This window comes from Quercus lobata, chromosome 7 (genome assembly GCF_001633185.2).
Source record: "Quercus lobata isolate SW786 chromosome 7, ValleyOak3.0 Primary Assembly, whole genome shotgun sequence".
NCBI classification, from domain to species: Eukaryota; Viridiplantae; Streptophyta; class Magnoliopsida; order Fagales; family Fagaceae; genus Quercus; species Quercus lobata.
Genome location: NC_044910.1, coordinates 15,670,879 through 15,684,226, shown reverse-complemented (window position 1 = coordinate 15,684,226; position 13,348 = coordinate 15,670,879). Strand labels below are relative to the sequence as shown.

The 13,348-nt window shown below is 34.3% G+C and overlaps 1 protein-coding gene and 1 pseudogene across 2 annotated transcripts; both read left to right on the top strand.

Annotated features, from left to right (window-relative positions):
- Window positions 1-429: 429 nt before the first annotated feature.
- LOC115953901 (secoisolariciresinol dehydrogenase-like) lies at window positions 430-9,445 on the top strand. Of its 2 annotated transcripts, none has more exons than XM_031071725.1 (2): window positions 430-504; window positions 8,315-9,445. In XM_031071725.1, the coding sequence occupies exons 1-2, from the start codon at window positions 467-469 to the stop codon at window positions 9,087-9,089; spliced, it is 813 nt and encodes a 270-aa protein (XP_030927585.1). In that variant the 5' UTR covers window positions 430-466; the 3' UTR covers window positions 9,090-9,445. The 2 variants fall into 2 exon arrangements, with proteins under 2 accessions (XP_030927585.1, XP_030927584.1); XM_031071724.1 differs by lacking the exon at window positions 430-504 and adding an exon at window positions 7,964-8,084.
- Window positions 9,446-9,877: 432 nt separating this feature from the next.
- Window positions 9,878-13,039, top strand: LOC115951665 (annotated as a pseudogene).
- The last annotated feature ends 309 nt before the right edge of the window (window positions 13,040-13,348 follow it).

Below are 13,348 nucleotides of genomic sequence, written 5' to 3'. Positions count from 1 at the left end.
AACCATCTGACAGTCCGCTATAACTTCACGTGTTTTTTTATCCAAACCGGGATAAATTTAGTAAGTTTAGTGTCACAATAATTTTTACTATTTTAGTCACAATTTGTCTATGTGGCGAGTTGCAGGCGGTGAAAATGAAATGATGGGTTTATCTAAGTCTATGATTCTACTATTTACAAGTCATCATGTGACAAAATTATGATAAAGTTGTAGAATTAGTTATAATACTAGACTTACTCGATAAATTTAATAGTTAGTACTTAGTATAGCATGTGGCCTAGTTTAACTATTCTACCTAACTTGCTGTGGGTCCAAGGTAAATACTAAATTTTGCTTGATTATGACATACTTGGAATACCGGGTTTGACATCTTAGCTATATTACAAGAGAGATTAACAAAGCAAATTAGTGGATGGTATTTGGGTTTCATTTTCATTTTCCAACACATATTCTAACTCCTTCGACCATGGGAAGTTTCTCATTACTCTCGACTGCAGCAAGAAGGTACGCAATTTTTTTTAGCTATCTTGCCTCAATATGTTTAATTTGTTAATAAAGAACAATCCTCTATTAAAGAATAAAAATAAAAATAAAAAACCTCTCTCTCCTTTGACCAAAATGGGCATTTGCCCCTTTCACCTAAAATAAGTAGCAAAATGCCCCTATTCTGAAACTATCTAGCAAAATGCCCCTGTTTTGAAACTCGATTTTTAAAAAACTCGAATTAATGAAAATCGAGTTACTTGCAAAATGTTATATAGAACTCGAGTTCCATGTAATTTTTTTTTTTTTTTTAAGTTTTTTTGCCTATAACTCGATTTTCTAAAAATCGAGTTTTTTTTTTAAATTTTTTTATTGAAACTCGATTTTTAGAAAATCGAGTTTAAAACAAGGGCATATGTCTAAATAGTTTCAAAACAGTGACATTTTGCTACTTGTTTTGGGCGAAAGAGGCAAATGCCCATTTTGGCCCTCTCTTAGTAAATACTTTTTCTATTTGTTTTGTTAGACACTGCATCCATTAACCATGGACTATAGCAAATATTTTGTGCAATTATGCCATCTAAAATATGATGAATAATAAAAGTGAGAGATAACATTTTGTGAAAATGTGACAGGCTTGAAGGAAAAGTGGCACTAATCACTGGTGGGTCTAGCAGCATTGGTGAGTCCACTACAAGACTCTTCTCTAAACATGGAGCAAAAGTTGTAATTGCTGACATCCAAGATGAATTGGGTCACTCTGTATACAAAGAACTAAATCCTCAATCTAAATCCTTTGTCCATTGTGATGTTACTAAAGAAACAGATGTAGAAAATGCAGTTAATCATGCTATTTCCAAGTATGGTAAGTTAGACATTATGTGCAACAATGCTGGTATAGTTGGAGTAGCCAAACCCAACATCCTTGACAACACCAAGGCTGAATTTGAGCAAGTGGTTAGTGTCAACCTTACTAAATATCTCGAAGATATAAATAAAGGATTCCTCTTCCACGTGAATCAATCTCTACTAGGCAATATAAAAAAGAAATATATCTCATATATATAGTCTAGCATCTTTTTATGATCTATATTATCTTATTTTATTTTTAAAATTGATAATTGTGGCTAGTTATTGTTTATTTGATAATTATTCCTATTAGTTACTCTCAATTTTAACAATGCTTGAATGTGTCAAGATGAAAAGTTTAAAAACTTACCTAAGAGGAAATGAACAAATTATTTTGAAAAAAGCACATTTTCTCCCTAATTGAGAGGTATTCCCGTATTTAACACAATCTTTTCGTGCGCCCCTGTAAGTGACAGTTCAACAAAAAAAACTTTTCTCCAGTAAAAGGAAATAGAAATGGAGTATGAGACAAACAATGCATTTTTATTATGCTGGAATGATTATATTAAAATAATATCCTAGTGAATTTAATTGAGTCATGATGGATTGATTGTAACTACACGATAAACTTTACCATTTTATAAGGTTAATGGAAAGAAAGTTTTATTAAAATAATATGATAGTGGAGGTTCCTATCACAAAAAATAGGGAAAAAAAAAAGTTTGACAGTGGAGGAACCGCCAAAATATGCGTGTTATCATTTGGGGTCAGGGAAAGAGAAAAAGCCTAAGGAAATTGTTACACTCTAATTTTACTTGTATTAGACCAGTGGCGTATCTAAGGAGGTCATTGATATTTGATACACTCTAATTTTTCATGTATTAAACCTATGGCAGTTTGGCAGATCTAAAGAGGGGCTAGGGGACCATGGGTCCCTCCCTTCTAGGATGGCAAAATCGGATACTATTACGTATAAAATGTAAATTGCCTATTTTTTTTATTTATTGTGAAGCACTTTTTTCTTTTTCTTTTTTTCTTTTTTTTTTTTTTTTAACAATTCATTCATTTTAGACTTTTTGGTTTTTGTACTTAATAACTCACTTAGATGAATATTTATGATGTGGTCCCACATTTGATTCTAAAATTAAAAAATAAAACTCTTTAAAAATAAATAATTTAGGACATGTGGTGCAAAATTGGAACTCTAATTTGAATTTCTGTCAATTTCACCTATTATTATATATATAGATATATATTATCTTATTATAGGCTTTTTTTAATATTATATTATATAATTACATTAGATCAAGTAGCATGTAATATCATTCAATTTAATGAGACATATGGTTTTGTTTAACTGCACACCAATAGAAAGCTTTAAAAAATAAAAAAATTTAGAAGCATCTGTCGACCATGGGGATTCTAACAACCATCTGACCGTCCACTATAACTTCACGTGTTTTTTTATCCAAACCGGGATAAATTCAGTAAGTTTAGTGTCACAATAATTTTTACTATTTTAGTCACAAGTTGTCTATGTAGCGAGTTGCAAGCGGTGAAAATGAAATGATGGGTTTATCTGAGTCTATGATTCTACTATTCACAAGTCGTCATGTGACAAAATTATGATAAAGTTGTAGAATTAGTTATGATACTAGACTTACTCGATAAATTTAATAGTTAGTACTTAGTACAGCATGTGGCCTAGTTTAACTATTCTACGTAACTTGCTATGGGTCCAAGGTAAATACTAAATTGTGCTTGATTATGACATACTTGGAATACCGAGTTTGACATCTTAGCTATATTACAAGAGAGATTAACAAAGCAAATTAGTGGATGGTATTTGGGTTTCATTTTCATTTTCCAACACATATTCTTACTCCTTCGACCGTGGGAAGTTTCTCATTACTCTCGGCTGCAGCAAGAAGGTACGCAATTTTTTTTAGCTATCTTGCCTCAATATGTTTAATTTGTTAATAAAGAACAATCCTCTATTAAAAAAATAATTAAAAAAAACCCCTCTCTCCTTTGACCAAAATGGGCATTTGCCCCTTTCACCCAAAATAAGTAGCAAAATGCCCCTGTTCTGAAACTATCTAACAAAATGTCCCTGTTTTGAAACTCAATTTTTAAAAAACTCGAATTAATGAAAATCGTGTTACTTGCAAAATGTTATATGGAACTCGAGTTCCATGTAATTTTTTTTTTTTTAAGTTTTTTTGCCTATAACTCGATTTTCTAAAAATCAAGTTTTTTTTTTTTTTTAATTTTTGTATTGAAACTCGATTTTTAGAAAATCAAGTTTAAAACAGGGGCATATGTCTAAATAGTTTCAGAACAGGGACATTTTGCTACTTGTTTTGGGCGAAAGAGGCAAATGCCCATTTTGGCCCTCTCCCAGTAAATACTTTTTCTATTTGTTTTGTTAGACACAGCATCCATTAACCATGGACTGTAGAAAATATTTTGTGCAATTATGCGATCTAAAATATGATTAATAGTAAAAGTGAGAGATAACATTTTGTGAAAATGTGACAGGCTTGAAGGAAAAGTGGCACTAATCACTGGTGGGTCCAGCGGCATTGGTGAGTCCACTGCATGACTCTTCTCTAAACATGGAGCAAAAGTTGTAATTGTTGACGTCCAAGATGAATTGGGTTACTTTGTATACGAAGAACTAAATCCTCAATCTAAATCCTTTGTCCATTGTGATGTTACTAAAGAAACAGATGTAGAAAAAGTTTCTCACGTTGGCTAGGGTTTTCTCTCTAAGCCGCACATAGAATATTGACCCTAACCTAGTTTAGGGTTTTTGCTCCCTTCACATCCACGGACGGATAGGACGGTGAGTGTAATCTTAGTTGTAGTATACTGTTTATTCCCGTTCCACTGCTAAACATTATCATGGCTGGCTTGGAAGATCTGAGGGCTAAGTTTTCTCTCACAGAGGATGAAGAAGGTGGTGCTGATGTGCCGAACCAGGAGGCAGTGGGGGTGCATCATTTGGCCAGGAAGTTTTTCACGAAGGGAGTTTTGAATGTCGAAGCAATGGCTCGTACATTCAAACCATTGTGGAGACCAGTCGATGAGTTGAAGATTCGCGATTCAGGGGACAACGTGCTGGTTTTTGAGTTTGAAGATGTGATTGGACTTCGGGAGGGCACTAGAGTATGAGCCTTGGTCATATGATAAAAGCTTAATTGCTTTCCAGAGGGTTTTCGATGTAGAACAGATTCCGCACTTGGTGTATAATCAGGTGACATTCTGGGTGCAGTTACACAACATCCCATTGAATAATTTGAATCATGAAACTGGTGAAGCTATAGCCCGAGCAATTGGAACGATGATCCAGGTTGCCGATCCAGAGGACGACGGCGCAGGCGGTGAGTTCTTGAGAGCTCGTGTTGCAATGGGTATATCTAAGCCTCTACCGCGTGTATCGAAACTGAAGTCAGGTGGTAAACAGATTGGGTTGGTGGGATTAAAATATGAACGCCTTCCTAATTTTTGTTATTGGTGGGGTAGAGTCACTCATGGCGAACAGGACTACGAAGTGTGGTTGAGAAGCTGGGGGAAGTTAAGCAGGGATGATCAACAGTATGGGGAGTGGTTTCGAGCGGAACCGGTTCGCCAAAGCAAGAAGACCGTGGCTGTAATTTCAAGCGAGAAGCGAAACCAGCCACCTTGGTGGAGGAAAGGCCAACCGGGAGTCCTCAATTCCATGCCGGGATGAGGAGAATTATGGCTCTCATTCGGCGATGGAAGCTGAACACTATATGGACAATTTTGGCACGGTCGAGTTGGCGCCTAAGCAAGTGGTTGGTGATCAGGGTGATGCTTAGAGCAGTGCTTTCTCTAGAGAGCAAGTTTTGAAACGAGGAAAGTCGATCCAAGTGGAGAGGTTGGACGAACAGGTTGTTGGGCTATCTCTTTAGGAACATGATACTCCACCTTGCAGAGCTAAGCCCACCGATTCTCCACGGCAGTCCCAAGTACAATCAAGGCCGGTTCTTAATCCTATCCCACTCCAAGACTGTACTAACACAACTACTAAGACAAACTCCCATGCATCAGTCAGAACTTGGAAGAAGTTAGCCCGCAAAACAGGTATTACAATTCCAAACTCTTCCTCTATGGCTGTTGATAGAAGACCTAGTATTGATGTGGTAGATATGAGGGAAGGGAAAAAAGTTTGCATGGTTGGTGGTAGTTCCCATGTATATAGTCTAGCATCTTTTTATGATCTATATTATCTTATTTTATTTTTAAAATTGATAATTGTGGCTAGTTATTGTTTATTTGATAATTATTCCTATTAGCTACTCTCAATTTTAACAATGCTTGAATGTGTAAAGATGAAAAGTTTAAAAACTTACCTAAGAGGAAATGAACAAATTATTTTGAAAAAAGCTCATTTTCTCCCTGATTGAGAGGTATTCCCGTATTTAACACAATCTTTTCGTGCGCCCCTGTAAGTGGCAGTGCAACAAAAAAAACTTTTCTCCAGTAAAAGGAAATAGAAATGGAGTATGAGACAAACAATGCATTTTTATCATGCTGGAATGATTATATTAAAATAATATCCTAGTGAATTTAATTGAGTCATGATGGATTGATTGTAACTACACGATAAACTTTACCATTTTATAAGGTTAATGGAAAGAAAGTTTTATTAAAATAATATGATAGTGGAGGTTCCTATCACAAAAAATAGGGAAAAAAAAAAGTTTGACAGTGGAGGAACGACCAAAATATGCGTGTTATCATTTGGGGTCAGGGAAAGAGAAAAGGCCTAAGGAAATTGGTACACTCTAATTTTACATGTATTAGACCAGTGGCGTATCTAAGGAGGTTATTGATATTTGATACACTCTAATTTTTCATGTATTAAACCTATGGCAGTTTGGCAGATCTAAAGAGGGGTTAGGGGACCATGGGTCCCTCCCTTCTAGGATGGCAAAATCGGATACTATTACGTATAAAATGTAAATTGTCCCTTTTTTTTATGGACAAAGTTTAGCTACAAAATTGGTTGTAGCTTAAGGCTACAAACTCACTCAATAAAATAAATATTACAACATATTTTGAAAATCTAACCGTTGAATTGCATGTTCTTTACACCCTTAATACACATATTAAATTTTGTGTCAATCGGATATCATTTACTACATGATCTATAAGTTTATATTTTGTTCATAATTTTAAATTACAAAAACTTGCAATTTAAAAAATTTATTGATGACATAGCTATTGATCTTTAAATTTCTTGAAATTTTGCAAGCATGAAGGATATAAGAAGAAGATGTAATCCAATGGTGGGTTTGTCAAAATTCAAATCCAATAAAAAGATATTAAGTAAGTTTGTAGCCTAAGGCTACAACTAATTTTGTAGCTAAACTTTGTCCTTTTTTTATTTATTGTGAAGCATTTTTTTTTTTTTTTTTTACAATTCATTCATTTTAGACTTTTTGGTTTTTGTACTTAATAACTCACTTAGATGAATATTTATGATGTGGTCCCACATTTGATTCTAAAATTAAAAAATAAAACTCTTTAAAAATAAATAATTTAGGACATGTGGCGTAAAATTGGAACTCTAATTTGAAATTCTAATTTGAAATTCTGTCAGTTTCACCTATTATTATTATATATATATAGATATATAGATTATCTTATTATATGCTTTTTAAAAATATTATATTATGTAATTACATTAGATCAAGTAGCATGTAATATCATTCAATTTAATGAGACATGTGGTTTTGTTTAACTGCACACCAATAGAAAGCTATAAAAAATAAAAAATTTAGAAGCATCTATTGACCATGGGGATTCAAACAGCCAAATCCACCATGCGGATTCTAACAACCATCTGACAGTCCACTATAATTTCACGTGTTTTTTGATCCAAACCGGGATAAATTTAGGAATAAAGTTTCTCTCCAAACTAGTTTGGAGAGAAACTCTTCAAACTTCTCATACATTTCTTTTTTGGGCGTGAATTTTGAAAATCTAACCGTTGAATTTCATGTTCCTTATGTTCTTAACATACGTATCAAATTTCGTTCAAATTGGATGTTATTTATTATTTGATCAATAAACTTATTTTTTATATACAACTTTAGATCATAAAAACTTGAAATTATAACATTTATTTGATGACATAGCAATTGATCTTTAATCTTCTTGAAATTTTGTAAGCATTAAGAATGTAATAAAAACATGCAATCTAATGGTAAGATTTTCAAAATTCACACTCAATATAAAGATATATGATGAGTTTAAACTTTGTTCTAAATTTAGTAAGTCTAATGTCACAACAATTTTTACTATTTTAGCCACAATTTTTCTATGTAGTGAGTTGTAGGTGGTGAAAATGAAACAATGAGTCCATCTGGGTCTATGATTTCACTATTCACATAACATTATGTGACAAAAATTGTGATAAAATTGTAAAATTAGTTATGATACCAGACTTACTCGTTAAATTTAGTAGGAAGTACTTAGTGCAGCATGTGGCCCAGTTTAACTATTCTACCTAACTTGCTGTGGGTCCAAGGTATATACTATTCTACCTAACTTGATTATGACATACTTGGAATACTGGGTTTGACATCTCAGCTATATTACAAGAGAGATAACAAAGCAAATTGGTGATGGTATTTGGGTTTCATTTTCATTTTTCCAACACATATTCTAACTCCTTCGACCATGGGAAGTTTCTCACTACTCTCGGCTGCAGCAAGAAGGTATGAACTTTTTTTTAGCTATCTTGCCTCAATATGTTTAATTTGTTGAAGAACAATACTCTATGGGGAAAAAAAAAATCCTCTCTCTCCTGGTAAATACTTTTTCTATTTGTTTTGTTGGACACTGCATCCATTAACCATGGACTGTAGCAAATATTTTCTGCAATTATGCCATCTAAAATATGCTGAATAATAAAAGTGAGAGATAATATCTTGTAAAAATGTGACAGGCTTGAAGGAAAAGTGGCGCTAATCACTGGTGGGTCTAGCGGCATTGGTGAGTCCACTGCAAGACTCTTCTCTAAACATGGAGCAAAAGTTGTAATTGCTGACATCCAAGATGAATTGGGTCACTCTGTATGCGAAGATTTAAATCCTCAATCTACATCCTTTGTCCATTGTGATGTTACTAAAGAAACAGATGTAGAAAATGCAGTTAACCATGCTGTTTCCAAGTATGGTAAGTTAGACATTATGTACAACAATGCTGGTATAGCTGGGGTACCCAAACCCAACATCCTTGACAACACCAAGGCTGAATTTGAGCAAGTGGTTAGTGTCAACCTTGTAGGTGCTTTCCTTGGCACCAAACATGCAGCCCGTGTGATGATTCCAGCTAAAAAAGGTAGTATAATCAATACTGCTAGTGTATGTTCAACCATAGGAGGAGTTGCAACTCATGGCTACACAAGCTCAAAACATGGTTTGGTTGGATTAATGAGAAATACAGCAGTGGAGCTTGGACAGTTTGGAATTCGTGTGAATTGCGTGTCACCTTATGTGGTTGTTACACCTTTGGCAAAGGATTTCTTGAAGCTAGATGATGATGGAGTTAATCGTGTTTATTCCAACCTCAAGGGTGTAATTCCCCAGCCAGAGGATATAGCCGAGGCTGTTCTCTATCTCGGAAGTGATGAGTCAAAATATGTGAGTGGACATAACATTGTCATAGATGGAGGCTTCACCATTGTAAATATAGGCCTTTGTATGTTTGCACAGTCTTAATAAATAAAAGGAAAATTATTAGTTTACATTGAGCTATCAATGTAAGATTTACAGTTTACACTAAACAAATGTGTACACTACTATACATTTTTTTGCATATGAGTACAATATTGTACGTCTTTTGCAAATATGTATAATGTTGTACACTTTTATTTAGTGTACAATGTAAATCTTACGTTAATAGTACAATATAAACCAATAAATGTCCTAAATAAAATGGGGAGTCTAAATAATAAATTTACAAGCTCTTTTCTTTTTGTATTGCAATGGGGGCCAAGTGGAATGAACGTTTGTTAGGCTTTGTAAAATTTTTGTTGTATTGTTGATGCGTGTAGCATGACTCTAAATAAATTATAAAAATGGACAAATTTTATTAAGGGACTGTTAAAACAACTGGTAGCCATTAAGAATGGTGTTGGTGCATTTTTTGTGCTTTTGGGTCAAGGTTTCTATAGATAGGGGTGGAGAGTTGGGGCCTGGTTCTCTTTGCATGATACACCTAGGAACCAATCTGGGCACAAAATAATAATAATAATAATAATAATAATAATAAATAATAATCCTCAAAATTCAAATATATATATATATATATATATATATATATTCATAGATATATATAGCAAAATAATGATTAGTTCAAAATGAAACTTACAGTACATAATTACAGAAAGTAACAAAAGTTTCAATAGACATAATTAAGAGAAATAGTGTTCTCAATAGGATGTTGACTAAAAATATCTCAACCGCAACTGACACAACCTTATTACTAAATAAGACTATAAAGTTATATGGTTTGGAGCAAGGGTGGAGGTATGTATAAGGGTGGGGGGCCATATACCCCAAAATTTTGAAATTTTTTTAAATATATATACAATTATTATAATGTTTTCAAAATTTAGTCTACAAAAATAAGAGTTGGCTCCCCCAAATATTTGAATTAGTCCAATAATGTTCTAAAATAAATAATTGGTCTAATAGTTATGAGATATAACTTTATTTTTCACGATTCTATTTTTTATTGTAAAATATGCTCTTAAATCTGTTAAATATTTGATAAAGTTTGATATCAAACATGTTTGAATCTATCTTTTTCAATCCATTATGCGACGATTAACAAGTCATACTCATTAAAAAAAATTAAATTTTGTCACCAAAACTACACATTAAATGTGTCTTTAGTTGTCACATAATGGATTAAAACAAGGTAGCTTTAAATATGTTTGGAGCCTAACAGGTCATTTTCATTAATTATGATTAGGCTCACAAGCAAACTCTAACTCACCCAACACTCACATATCCAACTAATAACCATTAAGTTACAGAACTAAACGACAGTAAGCAGTGAATGAAGCAGGAGATAAAGGACAAGTCGTTTACTCATTCAAAACATCAAAATGCTCTTCACGTTTTGCTCTCTTTATTCTTTGGTAAACTCACTCCATGAAAAGAGACACCAGACTAGCCAAAATGCCTTCCACTTCCAGTCTCTCTTTTCTCCACCACCGATTTTCAAAAAACTACTGCTACGTGCTCATTGAGTTAGACTTTATGTACACCGTGATTAGTGGTGAAGAATGAGAACCTCTTTTTATAACACTCCTCCAAACTTTTTATAATTATCCAACAAAGAAGAAAGAAACACAACAATAATGGCCAGCGCTGAGCGCCCTCAGCCTGCTACTAACACTTCTCATTTTTTTCATCCCTTCTCTTTGTTGTCCTGAAGATCAAAAACAAGCCCTTCTCCAGTTTAAATCCTCACTCATCAAAACTACTAGTTCTCTTTCATTAGAAAGCCGACTGATTGAGAGTCATGGAATTCCAGCTCAGATTGTTGCAACTGGGACAGGGTCATTTGTAGTACTCGTTTTCATTCAAGGACTGTGATTGCTCTATATCTTGACAACCTTCTCTCTATGCAATCTATAGAGACCATAGTGGTGACTTCCACCATCTTGACACCACTCTTTCGCATTAGAAGCTTGATGCTTCTTGACATGGCAGGGAATCAAATACGAGGTGAATTACCAGGCTTTGCCAATTTAAGCAAATTGGTTGATCTTGATATGAGTAGTAATTCATTCCATGGTATTCTTACCAGGGAAGTGGGCTCACTTCAAAACTTGCGGGTATTGAACCTGGAAGATAACTCTCTTGGTGGAAATATCCCTAAGGAGATAGGGAACATGACAAAGTTGCGGCAGTTGTACCTTCGCAGCAACAATTTTTTTGGCGAAATTCCATCAGCATTTTCGTATTTGAAGGAGTTGGAAGTATTGGACTCGAGGGATAATTCCTTGTCAAAGAAGATTCCTAATTTTATTAGCAATCTATCCAACATAACTAGTTTGTCCTTGAGCAACAACAAGTACACTGGGAGTATTCCATCATCCATGCAGAAATTGGTGAGGTTGGAAACACTTCAATTGGAAAACAATTTGCTCAGTGGAAAAATTCCATCTTGGTTGTTCAATATAAAGGGCATGACGCATCTTTTTCTTGGAGGAAATAATCTGATTTGGAATAGTGATGCAAAGATAGAGCCGACGCGTATTTTATCTCAATTGAAAAATCTTGTGGTCTTGCTGGAGAAATCCCATATTGGATTTCTAAACTGAAGACTCTTGACTTTTGGACTTGAGTGAGAACAAGCTGGAAGGAATTTTCCCACAATGGCTTGCTGAAATGAAAGTTGGAAGTATAATTATGTCAGATAACAGTCTTACAGGTTCTCTTCCACCCTGTCTCTTCAACTCTAAAAGTTTTTCAATTCTTTCCCTTTCCCGAAATAATTTTTTTGGAGAACTACCAAACAACATTGGTAATACAACTGAAATCTTGATTCTCATGTTGGCTGAAAATAACTTTTCAGGGAAAACTCCTCACTCTATCTCTAATATATATCGCCTCCAATTACTAGACTTGTCAAGCAATATATTTTTTGGCAACTTACCAGATTTTAGCTCCAATGTATTCCTCGGGTACATTGACATTTCTTCTAATGAATTCTCAGGTGAAATTCCAACAAAATTTTACCAGGAAATTGAAATTCTTGATTTGGGAAAAAATAGGTTTACTGGCAACTTTCCTAGAAACCTGAGCAATATGAGCCATCTTGAACACCTAGATAAACATGACAACAAAATCAGTGGTGAATTGCCAGAGTTTATTAGCCAAATATCCACCCTTCAAGTCCTAAATTTACGAAACACCACCCTCCAAGGTTCCATCCCTGATGGTATTTCCAATCTTAGTTGCCTTTGAATCCTTGACCTCTCAAGCAATCATCTTGTTGGCAACATTCCTGCAAAGTTTGGAAATCTTCTTGGTATGATTGAAAAACCAAACAAATCATTTTCATCACTCTATAATATTTTCACCATCTCGCTAAAGTATAATGATTTGATAGTGAATTGGAAGAAATCAAAACAAGGTCTGTCAAGCCATAACCTTGAACTCTACTCTTTGTTAGACTTGTCAATGAACCAACTTTTTGGTGAGATCCCAGCATCATTAGGCAAATTGAATGGTCTAAAACTTCTCAACATCTCACATAACATCCTCCATGGGAATGTACCGATAAGTCTTGGTGACTTAAAGAAGCTAGAGAGTTTGGACTTGTCACATAACAAATTATCAGGCTTAATTCCACAATCACTAGCAAAGTTGCAACAATTGTCTATTTTGGATGTGAGTAACAACAAGCTCACTAGTAAGATTCCAGTTGGTGGTCAAATGGACACCATGAATGATCCAAACTTTTTTGCCAACAATAGTTGTGTGGAATGCAGATTCGAGTTCCATGTCCAGAAGAGCTATCACCAACAAAACCTTTAATGGATGGGAATAAGGAGAGATGGTTCTTATGGGAGGGAGTAGTGATTGGATACTCATTTGGCTTCATCATAGCAGTGGGAATCCTAGATCATACCGGGTATTTTGTTCCTTAACCACTTCCTAAAATCATAGCAGCCAACGAAATGGGCTAGAGGTTCAAATTTCTAGTCTCACACAAGTTATGTTGTTTGTTTTATAGTCAAATATCTAATTCCCAACTTGTAAAGGCTTTCAATTAAGGGTGAAGCTATTGTGTCTAATGTATTTTTGCATTAATTGAACACAATATGATTCAAACACGTGTCCAGTCTTGGACACATGTTTGCATCATATCATGTCCAGAGCAAAAATGCACTAGACACACACTATATCCTTCAACTAGACATTGTAACAAATAGCCCTTCATAAGTATCAATAAATTA